The sequence below is a fragment of the Triticum dicoccoides genome, chromosome 7A (genome assembly GCF_002162155.2).
Source record: "Triticum dicoccoides isolate Atlit2015 ecotype Zavitan chromosome 7A, WEW_v2.0, whole genome shotgun sequence".
Taxonomy (NCBI): Eukaryota; Viridiplantae; Streptophyta; class Magnoliopsida; order Poales; family Poaceae; genus Triticum; species Triticum dicoccoides.
The window spans coordinates 746,856,512-746,879,783 of record NC_041392.1 but is presented as its reverse complement, the minus strand read 5'-3'; the positions used below and the strand labels follow the sequence as shown (position 1 = coordinate 746,879,783).

At 44.3% G+C, this 23,272-nt stretch overlaps 2 protein-coding genes and 1 pseudogene across 2 annotated transcripts; all 3 read left to right on the top strand.

Moving 5' to 3' along the window:
* The first annotated feature begins 2,046 nt into the window (after positions 1-2,046).
* LOC119328791 (signal peptide peptidase-like 5) lies at positions 2,047-6,135 on the top strand. Its single transcript, XM_037601773.1, has 14 exons — positions 2,047-2,291; positions 2,645-2,803; positions 2,891-3,005; positions 3,099-3,221; positions 3,405-3,556; positions 3,652-3,834; positions 4,077-4,111; positions 4,227-4,383; positions 4,479-4,532; positions 4,627-4,719; positions 4,887-5,029; positions 5,209-5,279; positions 5,399-5,482; positions 5,621-6,135. Exons 1-14 carry the CDS (start codon positions 2,163-2,165, stop codon positions 5,818-5,820), a joined length of 1,698 nt encoding a protein of 565 aa, XP_037457670.1. The 5' UTR covers positions 2,047-2,162; the 3' UTR covers positions 5,821-6,135.
* Positions 6,136-6,498: 363 nt separating this feature from the next.
* Positions 6,499-8,187, top strand: LOC119328509. The gene is made up of 4 exons (XM_037601483.1): positions 6,499-7,115; positions 7,225-7,353; positions 7,618-7,749; positions 7,851-8,187. The coding sequence occupies exons 1-4, from the start codon at positions 6,543-6,545 to the stop codon at positions 7,962-7,964; spliced, it is 948 nt and encodes a 315-aa protein (XP_037457380.1). The 5' UTR covers positions 6,499-6,542; the 3' UTR covers positions 7,965-8,187.
* A 106-nt stretch (positions 8,188-8,293) lies between these two features.
* Positions 8,294-15,638, top strand: LOC119328508 (annotated as a pseudogene).
* The last annotated feature ends 7,634 nt before the right edge of the window (positions 15,639-23,272 follow it).

Below are 23,272 nucleotides of genomic sequence, written 5' to 3'. Positions count from 1 at the left end.
TGATCAAGATCCAATGATGGCCTGATGCCATGATGGTTAATGGGCCATTCGCCAGACTGATGCCATGATGGGGTGTCAGAAACATTATCCAATAAACTAATTGCCTGTATTTAAAAATAATAATTGAGTTACTCCCTCCGTTTCATATTAATTGTCGCTGAATTGGATACATCTCGAGTGTTCATTGCACATTAAAAATATGTTCATGTAGTAACATAAATGTTGGCTCGACTTTTAGAAATGCTTATACCATACAAAAAATGTATGTGACATTTAAAAATTATTCACAATGTTCAGAACAATGTTAGTGCCATTATTGAAAAAATTTACACAATGTAAACAAATGTTTGTGTAATATGTTTCTTGAAAATTGTTCGTACCATTAAAAAAAATCTAGATTGCTTTTTTTAAAATGTTCATGCTTTTCAAAGTTATGTTTGTGACATTTAAAAAATGTTTATACAGTATAAGAAAATATTTGCATAGTTTATAAAAATTATCATTAAAAATGTTTCAAAGTGTATTTGGAAAATGTTTTACACGTATTTGAAGAAATGCTCACAAACATGTATTTGGAAAATGTTTTACACGTATTTGAAGAAATGCTCGCAAACATGTATTTGGAAAAATGTCAAACGCTGTATTTACAAATGTTAAATGTGTATAGTTTTTTTTAGATTTATACGAAAACTTACATAGTGTATGAAAAAAGTAGACATCAGAGCATGTATTTAGAAGAAAGCAAATGTAACCATGTCTTTTACACATGTTAGATGTGTATAAAAATTGTTCCCGTTTCATATGAAAAGTATACAATATGTACACAGAAATGTAGACATGTGTTCAAAAAAGAGAGAAAAACAACGAACCCAACAAACCCCAGTGAAAATCAAAGAAAGAAATAAAGAGAACCAGTGAGAAAAAAAAGAAAAACCAAAGAAAATAGGAGAAAACAGAAGAAACTCACTTCAAAAGTGAAAAAAATAGGTCCTACTATGGTATTGTGCTGGCCCAGTAGCTGCGAGTCGAAAGTAAGCCTCGCAGTAAGTGATACCTAGCTCTAGCGCCGGTCCTCCTTTTTTATCATTTTCCCTAATCGGTCACTCCATCATAACTTACTTTCCCGTGACTCAAATAGTAGTTGTTGCACCATCCACACACACACACACACACACAAAAAAAGAAGAACAATAGAGCCTAGAGGTTCATCAACCCATGCATGCACGCTGGATCCCCACGAGGAGAGAATGGAAACTTTTTACGCATCTACTTGCAGAAAACCGTCCTTCCTTTTTCCGTCTCTGTTCGCGCTAAGAGGATTTTGTTTCCCAATGTGTGTTTCTTGTTTCCATCTTTGCAAAAGCCAATATATTTTTATGTGTCGCTTCGGATCCGGCGTGAGCATTTGGTTCCGTGTTCACCCCTTCCATGTGCCTCACGGTCTGCCCTTGTTGATGTCCGCTTTTTACACCGTTTTTCTTGGTCACTCTAACTCATGACAAAGATCCTCCCTCATAATAAAACTTACTTTAAATAGTTTTATATTGTTGTTTATTAGTATGAGGGAGGATCGTACACAATTTTATCTTCTTGTTTATCGTACTCTATTACTACTAATTAAACAGTGCAGTGTAGTCTGTGTGTGCGGTTTACTTTGTTTTTTGTTATTATTACGCGCGCACCGCACGCTATCTTCTTGTTTATCGGTTGATGAATTATCTTCATATACTCCCTCCGTTCCTAAATATAAGTCTTTTTAGAGATTTCTTATTTTTTGAGTAAAATGAGTGAACCTACACTCTAAACTACGTCTATATACATCCGTATGTAGTCCATAGTGAAATCTCTAGAAAGACTTATAATTAGAAACGGTGGGAGTAATTTGTAATGTGGGATAAGGTACTCTATTAATTAATTAGTGTAGTTTGGTGTGTGTGTGTGGGGCAGTTTGAGGAGGGCAGGGTAGCGTGCGCGCGTAACAAAAGAAAAGAAAAGAAAAGAAAGAAAGAAAGAAAGTAAAAATAAAAGTCAACACTTTTGTCCGGAGTACTACTTGGTCTTGTTCCTCCTCCTTTCCCCTCCTCCTCGTCGTCTCCGGCCGGCAGGCGACCCCATCGGAACCACCTCCAGCCGCAGCTCTTGAGGAGAGGAGAAAGGATTCGATGGCGGCGTCGGCGGTGCTGGCGGTGCTGCTGGCGTCGGCGCTGGCGGGGGCGGCGGCCGGCGGCGACATCGTCCACCAGGACGACCAAGCCCCCAAGATCCCCGGCTGCAACAACGACTTCGTCCTCGTAAGCCGCTCACCCTCCCCATCTCCTTAATTTCACCCTCCCTCCCTCCCTAGGATAGGATAGGATGAATTCATGCCTGCTTTCGATTACTGCTACCTACTGTACTACCTAGGGTTGGTTAGTCAGCTCATCCCGTGGCCGTTGGGAATCGAAATTGAAATAAGCTGCACTGCACTGGATTTGGACTGGATTGGGTTAGATTGGACGCGTAGGGCAGTGCAGGATTTGGTTCCTTGGACTCCATGCCTGCTTTCAACCTTTCTTCACATAGAAAATGAAAAAAAAAATCTCAACTTCCTGAACCCCAACACACGCCAGCCAACACGCTCACTCGTTCTGTCTCGATTCACAAGGTCAAAGTGCAAAGCTGGGTGGGCGGCAATGAGGGCGACGAGTTCGTGGGCGTCGGCGCGCGCTTCGGCCCCAAGATTGTCTCCAAGGAGAAGCAGGCCACCCGGGAGCCGCTCACCCTCGCCGACCCCATCCACGCCTGCGCCCCTCCCAAAAACAAGGTACTTCTTTTCTCTCATGACTCAAGTTCAGGCATTTCACTTGGCCGTGTATGTATCTATTTATCCTCACTAATAAGAGTATTGCAGCTGGTCTCCGGAGGCGTCCTCCTGGTCGAGAGGGGGAAATGCAAGTTCACCAAGAAGGCCAAGCTCGCCGAGGCCGCCGGCGCTTCCGGGATACTCATCATAAACTCTGTCACCGGTACATTACATCCATACATCCGTGTGTGTTTTCTCGGCAAATGACCATTCTTTTTATTTATTTACTCTGTGCTTTGCGTCCACCCTGCTGCAGAGCTGTACAAGATGGTCTGTGAAAAGAACGAAACAGAGCTTGACATACACATACCCGCAGTTCTCTTGCCCAAAGACGCGGGCCAGGCTCTGCGTTCGCTTCTTACAGCTAATACATCATCAGGTAACAACCCCTTTGCTCATTGCTGCATGCTCATAATATTCTGATTTTTACTCTGTGAAAAATGTGAGTGCTTACTTTGGTTTTCCAGCCGGTTCTGACTTTATTAGGTTAATAACTTGGATTCTGGTTATTCGTTCTGCCAAAAATATATAGCCTACTGACATATGTATCTCTGTATCTTAGTTGGTGTGCAGCTATACTCTCCAGATCGCCCCGTAGTCGATACGGCGGAGGTGTTCCTCTGGCTCATGGCCGTCGGCACCGTCCTCTGCGCGTCCTACTGGTCAGCATGGAGTGCCAGAGAAGCCGTTACTGAACAGGAGAAGCTCCTGAAGGTTCTGACCTGTTAATCCTACAATGGTTACTTGTTATGCTTCTTCAACTTATGATGTGGGTGGGGACTGACATATGCGCTTATTCTAATGTAAAGGATGGACATGAAGTTTCACTGATTGTTGAGGGTGGAGGTTCTAGTGGCATCGTGGACATCAACGTGATATCGGCCATGATGTTTGTTGTGGTCGCGTCGTGCTTCCTGATAATGCTTTACAAGCTCATGTCCGCCTGGTTTATCGATCTACTGGTTGTGATCTTCTGCATCGGAGGTGTAGAGGTATGCTTTTTATATCGGACTTGCACCTTTACCATAGTTCCAAAATATTTGAGACTGCTGAAACAATAAATAACATCAGATGCTCTGAGTCTTCTTTATGCATGGCACAACTTACTATAAACTGACCGTGTTGGATAATATATCACGATTAGGTGAACAAACAATGCATTTTTCATTGATTGGTATGCAAACAGTTGTTTTAGCTGATGACCTGCCTAAACCAATGCCTTTTGTTTATGCAGGGCCTGCAAACATGCTTGGTGGCTGTATTATCAAGGTACACCAGAGTTGCCTGAGATTATGTCCTGCATCATTACCGCTCACCAGCAACAATAAAAATGTTCTGTTTACTGTCAGTCTATAACTGATTGAACGTTAATGGGATGTTTCAGATGGTTTACATCTGCTGCGGGATCTTTTGTGAAAGTGCCCTTCTTTGGAGCAATCTCATACCTTACAATGGCAATATCCCCATTTTGCGTTGTGTTTGCTGTTCTGTGGGCTATTTACCGTCAGTTCCCCTACGCTTGGATCGCCCAAGATATCCTTGTGAGTGCTGCAGCCGTCTGTAGTGTCCAGGCAGAGTCTATCAATGTACTAGTAATTGCCATGTATCTATTCATATCTGACTCTGCTTCTTTCAGGGCATTGCGCTGATAGTCACTGTCATCCAAATCGTCAGAGTACCTAACCTCAAGGTAATACAACTGCTCTTGAGTTTTAAGATCCAATTTTAACATGGCGTTCAGATTTGGTACTAGTTTACAAGTTTCTCTTCATGGCCATGATCAGGTCGGTTCAGTTCTTCTGAGCTGTGCGTTCCTGTATGATATCTTCTGGGTGTTTGTCTCCAAGAGTTTGTTCCATGAGAGCGTGATGATTGCGGTACGTGTTATGAAATGGCTATCATGATATATTTGATGGTCCCATATATATATATATATATATATATATATATATATATATATATATATATATATATATATATATATATATATATATATATATATATGGTCTTGTTGTTTAGGCTGATGCTGTTGCGGTTGTCATAGGTTGCTCGTGGTGACAATACCGACGAAGACGGTGTGCCCATGCTGCTAAAGATCCCGCGGATGTTCGACCCGTGGGGCGGGTACAGCATCATTGGCTTTGGCGACATCCTTCTTCCTGGCCTGGTTGTTGCATTTGCGTTAAGGTCGGTTTGCCAAAGGTTCCACCTTCCAGCCATTCTTTCATGTGAACAAGAGCAGACAGCGAGAGAGTTGCTATGTACTACTGGTGTACAGCAGATGTTTTAACACGCTGTTGTGTGCATTATTCATGTGGTTAACGACCGAGCTCAGCATCCAGTTTCCATTTTGGATTTTGCTGCAGGTATGACTGGGCTGCGAAGAAGAGCCTGCGATCTGGCTATTTCCTGTGGTCGGCGTCGGCCTACGGCACCGGTGAGCAATCCACGCCTCTTTTTCCTGTTGTATCTCGTGATATTTTTCCTTTTCACCCATTTGCGTGCGTGAAATGGCCAATTTTTGTAACTTGCTGGAACTTACTTTATACTATCCAGGGCTCCTGATCACGTACGTGGCGCTGAACCTGATGGACGGGCACGGGCAGCCGGCGCTGCTCTACATCGTGCCTTTCACCCTAGGTAAGCAAGCAAGAAAGAAACCAGCAGCACCATCCATTCATCTCTCGCCGGGATGAACTTACAAGTGCGGCGCATTTCGTGGACGCTGTATGTAGACGCTGACAGTGAAATGTGGGTGGTTTGGCTGAATGCGTGCAGGGACGCTGATGTCGCTGGGGTGGAAGAGGGGGGAGCTGCGGAACCTGTGGTTCAAGGGTGAGCCGGAGCGCGTGTGCACCCATCAGGGCTACCTGCAGATGGCCAAGCCTCCTCCTCCTGCTGCTGCTGCCCATGATAATGAGGATGATGAGGATGACCATGAGGAGGAGGGCAAGAACACACCATCATCGTCTTGTTAGACAGACAGACGGGCGCCTTCATGTGGTGGCTTGGCTTGGCTGCTGTGTGACGATGGTGACTGCACTCTGTAGGAAGGAAGGAAGGAAGGAGATAGTAGTAGTGCCGGATCTCGGTCGTCGTAATCATCAGTAACCTGTATGTATGTATGTATGTATTGCCGCCTCCGCCTCCGCCTCCGCCTGTGGTTCAAGGGGTAAATAATGAAGAGAAGGGACGCGCCGTGTCTTGTGTTGCTTAGGTTGCTTGACGCCTCCTGTAATGTAATGTAATGTAATGTAATGCAATGCAATGCAGCTCCTCGCATGAGAAAGAAAGAAAGAAAGAAAGAAAGAAAGGCTATCTATCTGCTGCATGCCCCAACTGTGCTCGGGGCTACTGCTCCAGATGCCAAAACCAAGCATTGTGGTAAACTACGCCTATTCGGCCAGCCCAACACAATCCTCCCTCCCTCCCTGCGAGCCTACGCCAGACTCCAGATGTCTTATGTTTGAACATTTTTCTAATACACGGTCAACAGTTTTTTTATGCACATTTAACATTTTTTTCATGTTCTTTGATGATGAGAAAAAAAAAGGGAAGAAAAACACAGACCACAAACTGGACTGTCTAGGCTTATCCACTGCAACCGGAAGGCCCAGCTAGGTAGTATTATCTATCATGCGCCGCATGGCCCACCTCATCCTCGTCCAGTCGACCCGACCAGTCCGCCGGAACGGAGCTGATGGGCCTCAAAGCCGCCGTCTTTCTCTCCGTCCCCGCCGCCGTCACGCCGCTACCTACTACACTCCACCGCCACCACCTCCCCCCCTCCTCCTACTCCTCCTCCAGGGGCAGCAGCGCGTCCGCCTCCCGGATTTCAGCAGCGGTCATGGCCACGGCGGTGCAGCCGGCGGTGGTGGTGGGCGGCGGCCGGGTGGGCCAGGCGCTGCTCTCCATGGGCCCCTCCTCCGGGGACCTACTCCTCCGCCGCGGCGAGGCGCTCCCGCCCGCCGCGCCGGCCGGGCCCATCCTGGTCTGCACCCGCAACGACGACCTCGACGGCGTGCTGGACGCCACCCCCAAATCCCGGTGGCCCGACCTGGTCTTCTTCCAGAACGGGATGCTGGACCCGTGGCTGGAGAGCAAGGGCCTCGCCGGCGCCAACCAGGTGCTCGCCTACTTCGCCGTCTCCAAGCTCGGCGAGCCCCCCGTCGACGGCATCACCGACGCCAACCCGGAGGGCCTCACCGCCGCCTTGGGCAACTGGGCACCCGCCGTCGCCGCCCGCCTCCAGAACGGAGGCCTCACCTGCAAGGTAGGTCCATAGTTACCTTCCACTGGATTTTCATTTCAGCTTAAAAAAGTTCTGTCTTACTACTACTACTCATAGAGTCATAGTCCTGACCAATATCTGAATTTCTCAGGTGCTTGACAAGGACGCCTTCGAGAAGCAAATGCTGGAGAAGCTCATCTGGATTTCAGCCTTCATGCTCGTCGGAGCTCGCCATCCAGGGGCCACTGTTGGCGCGGTCGAAAACGAATACCGATCCGAGGTAATTTTCGAGTTCCGAGCTATATATTGTGTTCCGAAAAACAACTGGTCCAGGGGCACAGGTTTTTAGATATCTCCGTTAATTACCTTTCTGAATTCTTTTACTGTACATCAGATCATTCCTTCAGTTTACTTCAGCGACTAAATTTCGTACGTATTAAATTAATGCTCCAGGATTGAGCTTTAGTGCTTGCCAACATATCTGTCCAAGAACAACAACACATAGTAATCTTCTGTCCATGTTTTTCCTTTTGCATGCATGCAGGTATCCAGCCTCATTGCTGAACTAGCATCTGCCGCGGCTGCGGAGCGGGGGCTTTCTTTCGACGACGGCATGGAAGAGAGGCTCTGCGCCTACTCCAGAGCCGTGGCGCACTTCCCGACCGCTGTCAAAGAGGCAAGCCCTACCGCTGCCAGCCTATGTAATGTAATGGAATGGAATGGAACCTGCACTTGTACTACATTGTCGTCTAACATGTAAGCATTTTACTGTTGCAGTTCAAGTGGAGGAACGGTTGGTTCTACTCGCTCACCGAGAAGGCCCTCGCGCAAGGGAAGCCTGATCCATGCCCGCTCCACACAGCTTGGCTCAAGGAGATTAAGGTCATATAGACAAGGGTTTTTGTTTCATGTGCAAACAACACGATGCGGTCTCGGGTTAAATCTTGAAGCAGTATTTTAAGTGTTTAACCGTTGATGTTGTGTATAGACTATAGAGTATAGAGAACTCTCTGCGCATATATCCTCCATGTACGCCTATCGATCGAAAATAACCTTATGTATGTATGGGAAACACAAGTGCTGTGTAATTTATATTATTGGCAGCAAGCTTTTATGCGGTGGAGAAAACAACTAACAGTGTTGCTGCATGGAGACAGGCTATTTATGGTTTATATCCTTCATTCAGTTGCTGCAAACCGAAGATTCTGCAAAAAATAAATGGCCGGTGTTTTTGCAAAATTCAGTTGTAGCAGCTGTTAGCATTAAGCGCGTTCTGCCGTTCTGGGTATGTCATCATAATGTGTCTGCTGTCGCTGTTCAGAGAAGAGCAGAGATGACAGTGCATCTAGAGTGTTTGTGACAGTTTAAATGATCAGGGTGTACTAGATGTTGCATACAAACTGATTGACAGTGAGGAGCAGGCCGGGTGCGCCAGTTAGAAGATGACGGCGGCATATACTGTTGAAGCACTTGTTAGCCTGCAGATTGTCAGGACCTGGAGCTGGAGGTAAACTGGGCTAAGTGTTTAATCTGTTATAGTCAGGTTGCTCTGCTCACTCGGTATGAATGTCATCATATTGATTCCATCTTCCGTCTGTCTCAGATGATGAAGATAAGGAACAAGAAGCAGAGCTAGTAGATCAGACCATCCTCACTGCATAATCCGGTATCATTTTTTCTACTACATTTTCAGTTTCACCGTGTCGGGAATTGTTACTGCCATTAGCACAATTTGTTGTGTCTGGGATTCCCAAGTTCCCTGCATCTAGCATGTCAAAGTTCATTCCATCCTTGAAATAAAAAACATAGTCTGTGTGATATGCCACTGATATCAATAAACTCACAAAGCTATTAAGCTGATAGCAGTATGGTAAGCAAAACATTAACTTAATTTGCGATGCATCCACTAGACCACTAACATGCATGTTTTGGGTAATCAATTTAGCTGCTGTGCTGTATAAATGGAAAGTGAAAAAACCTTGATAAGTTAAACCCAGGCGCATGATTGTATACCTGATCTGAATGCTTTTAAACTGTACCTGGGTAGGTACCAAATTAAGTATACCCGAGTATTCTCACGTGTGCGCATAATATAATATGCTGATGGATAGCTCATGTTTTGTTCCTGTACCCTTCTTGCTAAATGGGTAGCTCAGCTCATGGTTCTGTGTAGCAGAATATGTTTAAATTTTCTGGGGGGTACCCTTTTTTTACTCTGAATATGCAACAGAAGTACTCAACACGGTTCATACATAACCCTGAACATTTATGGTCACTGTTGTTATTACTTGCTGTGTACATCGTTGTGTTTTCCGGGTCTAGTCCTTCACTGTTATAGTTTGAAACCACTTCATAACTCATAAGTCTCTTCACTGGTATCCCTAAAAAAAAGTATCTTCACCAATCACCGGTGGGAAATGTGAATATGATGCTTTGCTTCTCTTCAGCGGTGGGAATGGGAATGAGATGCTTTGCTTTAATTCTCTTCACCGGTGGCAATGTGATATGCTTTGCTTGCTTCTCTCTGCTTGTCAGAATGAGATGCTTTCAACTTTTGCATTGAATTTGTATCTGTCTTTCAATAACTTACCTTGTCTATTGAGTTGGTTCAAGTTTAATTTCTGTGTCTCTAGCTCTTACTTAAATTAAATTCCACCTGAATTGATTAATTTGGTTAACTCAAGGCACATTGATATCGCTTGGCGAAAAGAGAAGGAACTGTATTCCTGACATGTACTGTATTGCTGGTGAAATCAAATTCCACCTGAATTGATTAATTTGGTTAACTCAAGGCACATTGATATCGTAGGTAGTAAGGAACTAGTATCTAATAATATTTGATCCTATTTATTCCTAACATGTACTGTATTGCTGGTAAGTAAATGTACTGTTTGCCCGCATTCCGAGGCTGTTTGAAGCTGTAATCCTGCCTCCTAGTATGAAAAGAAAAGAAAGCAAAGCAAAGCAAAGCAAAGGAATGTATCAGAATAAAGCTGCAGCGGAGCTGGGAAAAAAAGCAGCAGCGCACTGGAAAAAAGTAATGAGCAAAGGTCCTCTCATCCACATCCTTTTGCCTTTGTCAGAGAGCACCTGCTGCTACACCCAGCTACTGTGCATCCTGCGGCTGGTGTAGCTTAACAGGAAGGGACACCCCAGAGGAGCAGAGCTGCTGCTCACAGAGGTGACGTCTTCTCTCTGCCGTCGATCGTCTCACGGCAAGCTCGGGAGCAGGCGATTTAGTTCGACTGAGACTCACAAATCCAGCAAGGAATTCCTCTCCATGTGAGTTCCTCTTCACCAGGATCGAGTTGCTTTTCCGGAGCTGAATGAGCAGGACATCCATCCATCCATCTCAAAGGTTGGTTTGGTAGTCCAAGTTTTATTTGTCCCTCTCCTTACACCTTCCTAATTAGGCTTCTTGCTTGTTTTCCTTGTACCCTTCTTGAATTCCACTTTACCTTTATTATTACAGCAAAATCCAGAAAGTTCAATTAATGGCGATGGTGCTGGATGCATTTGCATCCTACTTGGGCGACTTGCTCAGGCAGGCTGCAGCAGAAGAGCTGGGAACGATGCTGGGCGTCTCCGGCGAGATTGACAAGATGGGCGACAAGCTTCGGGACCTCAAAAATTTCCTCGCCGATGCCGATAGGAGGAACATCACCGACGAGACTGTCCAAGAGTGGGTGGGGGAGCTTAAACGTGCCATGTACGAAGCTGCTGATATCATCGACCTTTGCCAGCTCAAAGCCATGGAGCGTGGATCATCCTCCGTAGATGCAGGGTGTTTCAATCCCTTGCTCTTCTGTATGCGAAATCCCTTTCATGCTCATGAAATCGGCACCCGCATCAAGGCACTCAACCAGAGGCTCGGCACCATCAAGGAGCGGAGCGCTGCTTTCAACTTCATCAATCTCGGGTCCTACGATCATCATAGCAGCAATGTGAACGCCTCTCGTCATGGTGATCCCAGCCACGAGGCGTCAGGGGAGCTCGACCGGTCGGGTGTGGTTGGGGATCAGATCGAAGAAGATACTAGAGCACTGGTGGCCCAGATCATGCAAACAAGCGAGGAGGTCAATGGTGGTTGCTATCGTAGGTGTTGGTGGGATTGGCAAGACAACCCTCGCTCAGAAGGTCTTCAATGACGAGGCCATCCAAGGTGAGTTCAGTAAAAAGATATGGTTGAGCGTCAACCAAAACTTCAATGAGGCTGAGCTGCTGAGAAGAGTCATCATCGAAGCCGGAGGAGACGCCCAGTCAGCTGGAAATGCAAAGGCAACGCTTCACAGAAGCCTCAAGGGTGCCTTGATTGGCCACAAGACCTTGCTTGTAATGGATGATGTGTGGAACCATGGAGCATGGGATGGTGTGCTCAAAATACCCTTAGTCGATGTTGTTGCTTCAGGCAGCCGTGTCCTCATCACCACTAGAGATGAAGGTGTTGCCCGAAGGATGACAGCCACATGGCCCTACCACCACGTCGATGCATTAGCACCCGACGATGCTTGGTCATTGCTCAAGAAGCAGGTCAGTATGCAATTAAACACTAATGTCTCTTAATCAAGTGGATAGTCTATCTCCATCTATTTATTAACAATAATATGTTGCTAAGAGAAATTTTGTGATGTTTCGAATTAATATGCGTTGTTGTTTATGTGTAATTCAGTGGCTCGTATCTAGTATCTATATGGTATATTTCCTCTTGAACGCAAGACCATAAGAGGCTGTCAATAATTTGTATGGATAATATTATCTTTTCTCTTTTACAAATAATAAACTAAAAAAATTTAATGTCATTAGCATGGTGCTAAACAAGGAGATATACTATAGTGCGACTTCTTTTTTCTTATTTTATTTATTGCTACATAACACTGACACTCAAGTTTTGTTTTGCTAAGCCTAAGTAAAAATCAGAAAATTCGGATAATTATTACATGTATCATTTTCACTGACTAAGAAATATGAGTTGTATATTTATGCACAGATTTAAAATATTGCTAATTTTTAGGCACTTTTGCCAACACTTGTACACGTTACTTTTCTTAATAAACCCCCAACAGTTTTGAGCTAGTAAAAGGGTGGCCACATTAGATGGTCCTCTTGTCTCTTAAGAGTTAAATTAGAATGCCTTAAAGGAGCTTAGTACATAGTTAATTAACTCTATCGGCCCCTTGAACTGCATTCACAGGTACTCTCAAGTGAGATAGATGAATACCACATCACTATGCTAAAGGACATCGGACTGAAAATTATACAAAAATGTGGTGGTTTACCACTTGCCGTCAAAGTAATGGGAGGACTCTTGCATAGAAGAGGGGAGTCGCGTCGAGACTGGGAGCAGGTTTTGGATGATTCTAAATGGTCAATAACTGAAATGCCCCAAGAGCTCAGCTATGCAGTATACTTGAGCTATCAAGATATGCCTCCTCATCTGAAGCAGTGCTTTCTATATTACTCTCTTCTTCCTCAAAATAAAACTTATTATGCACATGAAGTCGTTGCCTTGTGGATTAGCGAAGGATTTGTTCATGGAAACTCAAATGATCTAGAAGAATTGGGAATAAATTACTACAAGGAGCTGATATATCGGAACCTTATAGAGCCAGATAAATTGTATGTAAATCACCTTAGTTGCAGCATGCATGATGTTATTCGCTCATTTGCTCAGTATATGATAAAAGATGAAGCACTCATAGTTCATGATGGAGACATCGATAATCTAACTAATCCTCATTCACAAAAGTTTCTTCGGTTATCAATAGAAACCAACCACTTGCAGTCTGGTGATATTGACTGGAAATCTTTACAGGGGCAGAAATCAGTGAGAACATTAATCTCAACTATTCAGATCAAGATGAAGCCCAGTGATCTATTGGTTACTTTTTCTGGTCTACGGATTCTACATATAGAATCTGTAGATGTGGCTGCATTGGTTGAAGCATTGCACCTGAGATATGTGGCACTACTAAATACTGATATATCTGTACTTCCGGTGAACTTTGACAAGATGAAATTGTTGCAATTCCTTAGGTTTGATGGATGTATAAATTTAGTGAATCTTCCTGATAGCATTGTGAAGCTTGGCCAGTTGAGGTTACTTGATCTTCCCAGCAGATGTACGATACCTAGAGGGTTCCGTGGTCTGACAAGTATGAGGAGGCTACATGGGTTTCGGGCCCACATGGATGGTGATTGGTGCAGTTTGGACGAGTTGAGGCCTCTTTCCCAACTCAGATTTCTTGAATTAATACATTTGGAGAATGTATCTGCTGCTTCATTTGCTACAAATGCTAGGGTTGGTGAGAAAATACATCTTATCGACGTATTCTTGTACTGCACTAGCAAAGTGGGAGATGACGGGTTGGTCAAAGAAAAAGAAGGTGTCTCTGAGGAAGAGCAACAACGAATCGAGAAGGTGTTCGATGAGCTCTGTCCTCCACCCAGTGTAGAATTTATTCACATCGATGGGTATTTTGGCCAGCTACTCCCGAGTTGGATGATGTCCACGTCAAAGGTGTCCCTGAACAACTTAAAGTTTCTCACATTTTCTGACCTAGCTTGTTGCAAACAACTTCCCAATGGGTTGTGTCAGCTCCCCTACCTGCACTTCTTTCAGGTCGCCCGTGCTCCATGCATCAGGCGTGTTGGGACTGGATTCTTGCAGGCTGTGGCAACTCCATTTCCGAGTTCAAAAGAGATGAGCTTAAGAGACATGGTGGAATGGGAGGAGCAAGTACAAGCCATGCGCCGCTTTGGCTCATTAATTGCAAACTGAGGCGTGCTCCTCCTGGCCTTGCCTCCAATGCAATGGCTTTGAAAGTTTTATACGTACATGATGTCCAGCACCTCAGCTACCTTGAAAACTTTCCTTCTGTTACTGAGCTTACAGTGGTTAGAAGTCTCGACCTTGAGAGGATCACCAATCTCCCCAATCTGCAGAAGCTTACCATCACCATTTGCCCAAAGTTGAAGGTGCTGGGGACTATCCCTGCACTCGACAGGTTGGTCCTAGAGGATTACGCCATGCAAACACTTCCAGAATACATGCGAGGTATAAAGCCAAAGCATTTTCAGTTATTCTGCCGGCCATGGTTGCTCTCTTCGGTAGCCCTGGGACAATCTGGTCTTGAGTGGGACAAGTTCAGCCATGTGGAGCATGTCAAGGCATATGCACCTGATGGAGACAACCAAAGGAAATGGTACGTGTTGTACACAAGAAGAGACAACCTCAAGTTGGATTCAAATATTGGCTACTCTTCCGTATTTGAAGGTACTTACAATAAATAAAATATCAAGCTTTCCCTTAATTTGTTTGGGCACTCTCAGTCTGGCAGTTTGTAAGTTCGTTTTGCATCACAAAACCGTGACCATGAGGAGTATGCCGACACACTAATGCAAGTCGTCATTGATCCAGATATGAGGTTCACAAACTCTTGGGTCTGGCTGTCAGGTAGCATAATGAACCAACTGAGCATTTTGCATGACTCAGAACTCTTCAAGATGGGCGAGAATGGTTCTTGCCTGAATGGCAGTAAACTGAAGTTATCAGATGACTCGGATGTCGGGGAATACATCATTGGTGCTGCAGGATATCCTCTCCGTCCCTGGCTCCTCACACCTTACCATGACCTCTCAGACTCAGATTCCAAACTAGAGTTCAATAGGAGAATACACTCTGCAACTACAGCCGTCGCACTGAGGGCGCTGGCAAGGTTGAAAGGCACATGGAAATGCCTGCAGGGAGAAGGGTGGCATCCAAATGATCAACGTGACGTGTTCTTGACCATCCACACGTGCTGCATGTTGCATAACATAGTGATAGACATGGAGGAGGAGGAGGGTGCAGGCATGCCGAGTGATCAGGAGGACAATTACATCGAGCAAGTGCGGCGGGTAGCAGATGAGGACGCCATCAGGGTGAGGGATGCACTATCCCAGCATTTGGTTGCATCTGGAGGTAAATTACCATGTCTTGGTGTGTTTGTTTGAACTTTGTCTATTTAATTAATCTGCAATTCCCTCTTTCATTTGTTGTTGGTTAGTCCACACAATGGCTGCAGAGGAGGAAAAAGAAGCAGTAGTAGTTGCATCTGGCCCAGGAGATGAAAACAAGGAATAAGAAGCACAACGACAACGTTCTCCTCACTAAATTTGGTATTCTTTTTTTTCCCCTGCTATTAATGGTGCTTCAAGTCGCAGATCTCTTCTTAGTTCCTTCTTTTGCAAGGGTGACATTTAATCAGTGTGCAAAGTAGAATGTAACCTACTAACGGAGGGAGTATATACTTTGACAATGGAAAAGCTTGATACGACTTAAACCCCGCTCAGTCAGGTTAGAAGCGATGCTGCAAAAACATGAATCTATGTGGCAAAGACAAATTTTTGTACATGTACCTTATATATCGTCAACAGCAAGCTTTTGTGATCGAGAAGACAATTAATAATGTAGGTGCATGGAGACGGCGTGTTTGTGATTTGTATTATTTCAGTTGTTGCTTTTCTGTAACCTGACGCTTTTATTTATGGGTCGAGTAAAAAAATACTGTAGCTGCATGAAGACTATTTGTGATGTCTATCCTTCAGTTGGCAAACATGCATAATGGCATGTTTATGAACGGCCTGATGGAAAACATCGGCTGACTATCGTCGTACTGTCCAAGCACTTGTTGGCCTGCACATTCTTTCACCGAGAATCAGCCTGATGGAGTATATGTGTTATCAAATCTTAGAACATGGAAACCGAGACTGAAAGGTCGAACAAGAACTCGATCAGGAGAGCCGGCCATGCATGCTTGAGTAGATCGAACCTGCTAAATTAACCATCATGAGATAAGACCATGGACTGGAATATACATGCAATATTGTCGGATTATAACAGCTGAATCACCATTGTGCCATAATATCATGTACATATATATACATAATGGATTGTTGTACGTATTTGGCAAGTGAAATTCAGAGGTTGGAGAGATGAACGATTAGGAGGGTCGAGCATACTTCATCTGATGGTACCTTTCTGTTAGATAGTTTCCAGAACAGATGGAATTTCAAGACGACCGATGACTGCATGTATACTTCATCAGGTTGACGCACGTGCCGCTTGTTGATGCATCGGTTGGCGGCTGCGGCGACATGTTCTTTTCTGTAGTCTGCACTGGACTTTTTCCATTGGCAAATCTGGCCAGAGAGTTCTTCACAGATCGGAAGGTCAATTTGCATTGGTTTCTCAGGATTACTCTTGGGTTGGTATTGTTCCTCGCTAAAAAAGTGTCATTGTCTCTAGAGCACAGGGCGAAAGAACTCCCGTCCCACATCTGTCGCCCCAACCCTAGCCGCCCCTCCTCCTCCCACCCTAGCCGCCCCTCCCACTCACCCCCTTCCCTTCCCTTCCTCGCCGTCGCCTGAGGCAAGCCCGGGGCGCCAAGGATGGTGGCGGCGGGGCCTCGGTTGCTCTTCCTCTGCGTGGGGAACCCCGGATGTTGAGCGGCGGCTCCATTGGCAAGGCACGACCGGCTAGCAGCCATGCGGGCGGTGGATCTGGCGTCCCGGCCGCGCGGGCGGCGGGATCCAGTGGTCGTTGGCGGCCGTGGCGGCTTCTGCGGCGGTCGGTGCGCGCGATCTGGCGCCTCCCCTCCTCCCCTGTTCGGCGTGCAGGCCAGCCTGGTCGGGCCGCACTTCCTCTTGGTCGCGGTTCTGTACAGGAGGCACCGCTGGTGGCAGGGATCTAATTCGGGCGAAATCCCTGGCCGGCCATGACCGGCCGCACCGACGGCGACGCCTGAGGGCGCCGTTCCCTTCTTTGGAGGCGTCAGTATGGACTGATCTCCTCACTTCCCCTTCCTCTGAGTCTCCCGGGCGAAAGCCCTTACTTTGTTGGGCGGCGGCGGCGCTCACGGCGCCGTTCCCTTCTTGAAGGCACCGGTTTGGGAACATTGGGGTTGGGTGGCGCTTGTGGGTGGTGGCGACGGCGGTGGTGCGGCCCTATCCTAGCATGGATTTAATCTGTTGCTTGGAGATGGACTCACGTAGGTGGAGGTCGGTCTTGGTGGCGTTAATGGCGGAGGACCCACCAAGGCTCGCGTAGGTGGAGGTCGTCGTTTGGCGTCGTGGTGGCGTCGATGGCGGAGGACCTGCCAAGGTTGTCACCTCAATCTGCTCTGAATATGGACCAGTGGAAGATGACGGCGACGACACATGTGAGTGCGTCGGACCGGTTTGAGCCTCGGACCCGGCAGATGGCTCGGTCGGGGCCTCCGGCTTTAGATGTTAGGCTTAGGTGAGAGGTCTGGGTATGTGGCCCAGCTTGCACCGCTTCATCATTTGGATAGGATAGCGGCAGATATTGTCAAGTTGGAGGATTCAGGCATATTGTTGTTCTATTTTGTAAGGTCCTCAAGAATAATCAATAAAATGGCCGCATGTATCTCTCAGATGCAGAGGCCGGGAGTCATCCTCCTTTTCTAGAAAAAAAGTGTCATTGTATCGCGTATGTGTCCATGCCCTATGGACGTGATGAGAGATTGGAGAGATTCCAAGGTGTACACGATTGATTCAGGTTATTTTTCTATGGGGAGTGATAAGATACATGAAGTATATTTCTTGTTTTTATTTTTGAGAAGAGACGTGAAGTAGATAGAGATATCTTAGGGGAATCTCGCATGGTGACCTCTATTTTCTTCAACCGTGAGAGATTTGTGGGCCTTCCGATCAATTTTTTTCTTTTGCTGAAACTTTTAACCAAAAATTAGATGGATCAATCTACACTGTAATAATTTGGTACCACCAGATTAACGACTCCTAATTACTGATTAACGTGGTAATTTCTTAGGAGTGACTAATTAGTATAGGTATAGATAGACAGATAGATAGATAGATAGATAGATATAGATAAGATCTTGGTCAAGTCGTGTGTGGCTGTTAGAAAGTTGTTGGTTAGTATCATGTATTGTTGTCTCCCTCCAAAATGAGGTCGGATTTGAATCATTGGTACAATTTGATTTCCTCTTCTTGAAATAGACATGCGATCTTCTCACTGGATTGATTTTTTTTTTAAATCAATCACTTGTTAAGACAAGATGCAAGTTTCTCTTTATTGTAAATAGCACTGGTTGCAAGTACTCCTACCGAAGAAGCTACTCCCTCCGTTCGGAATTACTTGTCGTACAAATGGATGTATCTAGACGTATTTTAGTTCTAGATACATTCATTTTCGAGACAAGTAATTCTGAACGGAGGGAGTACAAGTTACAGCGTTGTAGCTACATGGGCCACGGAAACAAGAAGAAAAACATACATATGCGACCATGCATGCCAGCGTGTTATTTGTTTTGTCATCTATTTCGTTCTTTCCACATAAAACAAGAGAAAGATGATGAAAGGAATGCCAAACGTGCATGATTGCAGAATGGACAAGGTAAATAGATATCCCTCGCTAAAAAAGAAAGGAAAGGTAAATAGATACTATATATCATGAGGTTAGCTTGTGGTTCCCTTTGAAGAATGAACAAGATAGATAGATGGGAAATTTTAACATGGTCTCTCTTACCTCCTCTGCTCACATGAGAGGAAAGAGTTTACAATAAATCCGAGCCATTGATTTTATTAAAAAGTGGGCCTGAGTAATTCTTATCTTCTTACCTCCCACGTGAAAAGTGGAGGTAAGGGAAACCATGTTAAAATTCCATGGATAGATCTGAGATGGATGCCAAACTTGCATCGGAGCGCAAAGAAAGAAGAAAAAAAGAAAGAAAAGACATGAAAGCATATATATCTATGCTTGCGTGTGGTTCTCCTGGAAGCTCTCCCGGCCGGTCCCTAGCTACCTACCTACTCCTACTCCTACTCCTATATATATATATATATACTAGTGAACTAATTAGTTACCAATTTCTCTGAACCAGTCTTGACTCAAGAGATGTTGAGTCAACAACACTTGCAAAACACAGAACGCTGCACTAATCCTGGCAAGAGGTATCCAACAGTAGTAGCAACAACATCAGTAGACGGAATCAACAAAATGTCATACAAAGCAAACACCAAATACTGAAACAGGTAAACGCAGCTATATACTCTCTTCGTCCGAAAATACTTGTCATAAAAATGGATATAATGAATGTATTTAGAATTAAAATACATCTAGATACGTCCATTCCTCGGACAAGTATTTCTGGACGGAGGGACTATGAATTACCTCTTAAGAGTGCATGACCACGTGATCCACTGATTTTTTATGAAAAAGAAACAATTACATACAGAAGCATCAGCGAGGAAATAAAGAAAGGAAATGCCTATAGGTTCATAAGGGAGTAATTTTCAACCTGATTCCCCTCACAATAATTGTACTCCCTTACACTAAGAGAGGCCTACTAAGACGTCAATGGTATCCACATGAACAATATGGTACATAACTCTTTTCAAGTAAGGTTAGGCTTGTGCATACATACTAAAAATGATACCGAAGAACCAAATAATTCCAGAACAAACTATATATTCGTGTAGGAACAAACTCCCCTGACATATTGCACCCTGCAGCTGAGTCGCTAACACGCTGTACTTTACGTAAATAGCTAGGGAAGCAAGCAACTTCTGCTTCAGTATAACCGCAATAGAAAACCGACATGGTGAACATAAATAAAAATTAAAATAACAGCAAGAATTCCAAAGCTAATTAATCAAAATATACTGTTAACAAGTTCCGTTCTCACAATCAGGCGAGCTTTGGCTGGTGAAAAATACAAAATGATAGGATCAGTTAATAAAAATTGAAATAACAACAAGAATATCAAGACTTGTACAACCAAGTTAGCATTTCGACACTACCACGTAAAACCAGTCTTAGGTGAACTGTAATGATCCTATATGATATATTCGCAGCCATGCTCGGCCAGTATCAATCGAGAAGAGAACTACAATCCTTGCACAAGAGGACAATTGTGAATACAACCTAGTTTTGACCAGGGCTCACCCAAACTGTGCCAAATAAGAGTGTACCAGTGCGGCAGCACAATTATCTGAAATTTAACATACAAAACCAGATCATGACAGCAAAATCAATTAAGGATTAGCCATTAGCAAGCACACACAAAAAGAATAGGAGCATCCAATCCAATATGATCAAACTTTTGAAAAACAAAATAAACTACATGCTTGTACTGCATTAAAGATGGTTTCAGTTTCACATCTTGCAATAAATCAAGTTGGAAGGCACCAGAAACAATTTCTATATAAATTGCTAAATGTCATATCATTATGAACTTCTCTTTGACTTCCCGCAATGATGATATGAAATGGCTATCCAGTGACCTTGTGACTTGTGAGACTACAACTTCATGCCCCGCTTCTTATTTTCCTGAAATATCTTTTCCATACTACGAGAAGCGGGGCATTTCATATCATCTTTTCCATTTTCCATACTGCTATCGTCTTATCAATGAAATGGCAAGTGTTGGCTATTTCATTGATAAGACGATAGCAGTATGCACAAACACCAAAGCGGAAGGAACACTACGAGAAAACTAAAAGAATATTTAAAAAATGAGCATATTGTTCATATCTTTTGCACCAGCTAGCCTACAATGCAGAATCAAACGCCGAATTGCCTGAATCAGGTTTTTAATGTGAAGGGATTTCTCCTGAAGAGACACCTTGCTGCTTATAACCTGCATCTATCTAAACCTTAATACTGAATCAGACATGCACTTAACCTACATGTTGATACTTGTGTGTTTTAGTTCATATATGTAGACCAAAGAGTTCGTCCATCTATGGCTAGGCAGTGCAATACAAAACAAGAAGAGAAGTGAGAGAAGGTTGGTTGGCTACCATGAAGTTGGCAACTCCGTGAAGAACTTCATTCCCACGGATGACGCCTTCATCCTCCTTTGGCGCCGCGATGAACGTACTTCCTTGTAAAGATTTTCTCCCATGACTTCCCGCAATAGAGCATCACACCTATTGATTTTCCAATGGTATACCGGCGCCGTTGGATCGATGTGTCCGATCGCGTCGAGCATGCTTTGAGTTCTTTTACCAGCAGATACAAGACCCCTGCATATGCATACAGATCAACATAAAAAAAAGCAATCAATCAGAGTAGATCAACCTTTGTGACCAGTAAAGATAGACAGGAAGCAATGAATCAGAGGGCTCGACGCTTACAATGTGAATGGTGAACCGCAGTTTTGATTCAGACTCCTGACATAAATCAAGTGGAGAACGGCCTGTATATGGCGATGAGCATCCTGAAACCTGCAGCTCGCGGACACAAATCTGAGAATTGGAGGATTTGATCAACACAAACAGCGCGTGAGATGACGGAACAAGAAGTCGACGTACCTGAGCTCGTCCGTGACGTCCTCCTCGCCCTCGCCGTCTCCATCTCCCATGTCAAAGCGGTGAGATCTCCAGAGATATGGGTCAAAAACTCTTGACCAGTAAAAACAGACACCACACCTAGGAGTACCTTATCACACGTGTCATGCTAACAAAGGCGGTAAAAAAAATTCCAGAAAAACCAGATAAATCGAATTCTTATGGGCCTAGTCTTCTTAGTATATATGATTAGCATGCATGCATGCATGCATATAAGGAAGGAAGGAAGGAATGCAGGAACGAGGAAAGGAAAAAAAGGATATATCCATGGCGCTCCCGGCTTCAAGGATCGTCGTCGTCGTCGTGAGCGGCCTTGTCATGATGATGATGATGATGGCGCCAGCGGGCGCTGACGAGTGCATGGACTTGTGCCTTCATGATTGCGCCGTCAAGGGGAAGAACTTGACCCAGGAGCAATGCCAGTACGCATGCAATTACGGCTGCCCCTTTGGCGCCGCCCAGCACGCTCTATCGAATGCCCCCGCCATTGCCAGGAATGGCGGCAAGAATACCGTCCATGTCCTCATCCATGTCCTCGCAGCAACCATGTGGCTCTAGCCCTCTAGCAGCTGCTCCTTCATCGCCCGCTCCTTCAATTGGAGCTCCTCGATCGGATCGGCGTCCGTATGCTATGTGTATGCATGTATGTATGTGCTTATGTATCTGTATTTATCAAGCGTGAAGATGTTATATCGGATATATAATATACTTATGCTATTTTTTGACAATAATAATATACGTATGCTATCACTAGTAGAAAACGGAGTTTTAAAACCGATTCGTAAGGGCCTTTAGTGCCGGTTATGGAACCGGCACTAAAGGGTGGGCACTAAAGGCCCCCCCCCCTTTAGTACCGGTTCGACACGGACCGGCGCTAAAGTGCCACCACGTGGCGTGAGCTCGCGCCCTGGTATGGGGGACCTTTAGTACCGGTTGGTGTTACCAACCGGTACTAAAGGTTTTTTTTTTGAATTTTCTTTTTGAAAATTTTGGAATTTTTTTTTTGATTTTTTTCGATTTTTAATTTTTCTGAATTATTTGATGATTTAGTCTTTAATCACCTCTCTTAACTGCTGAAGTGTGGATCACTCATTCCAAATCGCCTAACTTCCCGACCGGTCACCCATCCTCTCACTTCCCCAGCCTGAGCATGCTTAACTTCGGAGTTCTATTCCCCCTACATTCCAAGTCTGTACTTGTTGTTTTCCTGACAAATGTAAGCTGTCAATCCTATTAACCCTCAGCAGTTTAGCTTGAGTATTAGGTCACACGTTTCACCGTTTGAGTTTGAAACTATTATTCTAAAAAACAGTAATTATTTAGTAACACTAATATTTCTTGAATAAGTTTGACCATAGTTTGACCACAGTTTGACCATAGTTTGACCAGATTTGACCAAAATTCAAAAAATTGAAATAATTATTTAGTAACATTAATATTCTTGAATAATTATGTAGTAACATTAATACTTCTTGAATAAGTAGTTTGACCAGATTTAACCAATTATTTTAAAAAAAACCAAAATTTGACCATATCTTTTTTCCTTTTGGAATTTGAGGATTCTAAAAACTTGCAAACAGGCCATAGGCGGTCTCCATCGGATACGAATTTTCGTGCTGAATTTTTTGATATATTATACGTTTTTTTCCGACATCGTATGCAAAAGTTATAGCCGTTTTACATTTTCCGTACACTTTTGCAAAACATGTCCAAATTTAAGTTTTCAAATTTTCCTAACTAGTAGATGTAGTAATATAACTACCTCTCGAAGGATTTTATTTTTTGAAGTTTTTATCATTTTTTTTGATTTTTTCAAAACTAAAATG

What these genes read in the sequence shown, in the direction of transcription:
- LOC119328509 (XM_037601483.1), top strand. Translation starts at nt 6,543, where the DNA reads ATGGGCCTCAAAGCCGCCGTCTTTCTCTCCGTCCCCGCCGCCGTCACG. An exon ending in AAAACGAATACCGATCCGAG is followed by an intron (nt 7,354 to 7,617) that starts GTAATTTTCGAG and finishes GCATGCATGCAG; the next exon opens with GTATCCAGCCTCATTGCTGA. An exon ending in TCCCGACCGCTGTCAAAGAG is followed by an intron (nt 7,750 to 7,850) that starts GCAAGCCCTACC and finishes TTACTGTTGCAG; the next exon opens with TTCAAGTGGAGGAACGGTTG.
- LOC119328791 (XM_037601773.1), top strand. Translation starts at nt 2,163, where the DNA reads ATGGCGGCGTCGGCGGTGCTGGCGGTGCTGCTGGCGTCGGCGCTGGCG. An exon ending in TACAGCTAATACATCATCAG is followed by an intron (nt 3,222 to 3,404) that starts GTAACAACCCCT and finishes TCTGTATCTTAG; the next exon opens with TTGGTGTGCAGCTATACTCT. An exon ending in GGATCGCCCAAGATATCCTT is followed by an intron (nt 4,384 to 4,478) that starts GTGAGTGCTGCA and finishes TGCTTCTTTCAG; the next exon opens with GGCATTGCGCTGATAGTCAC.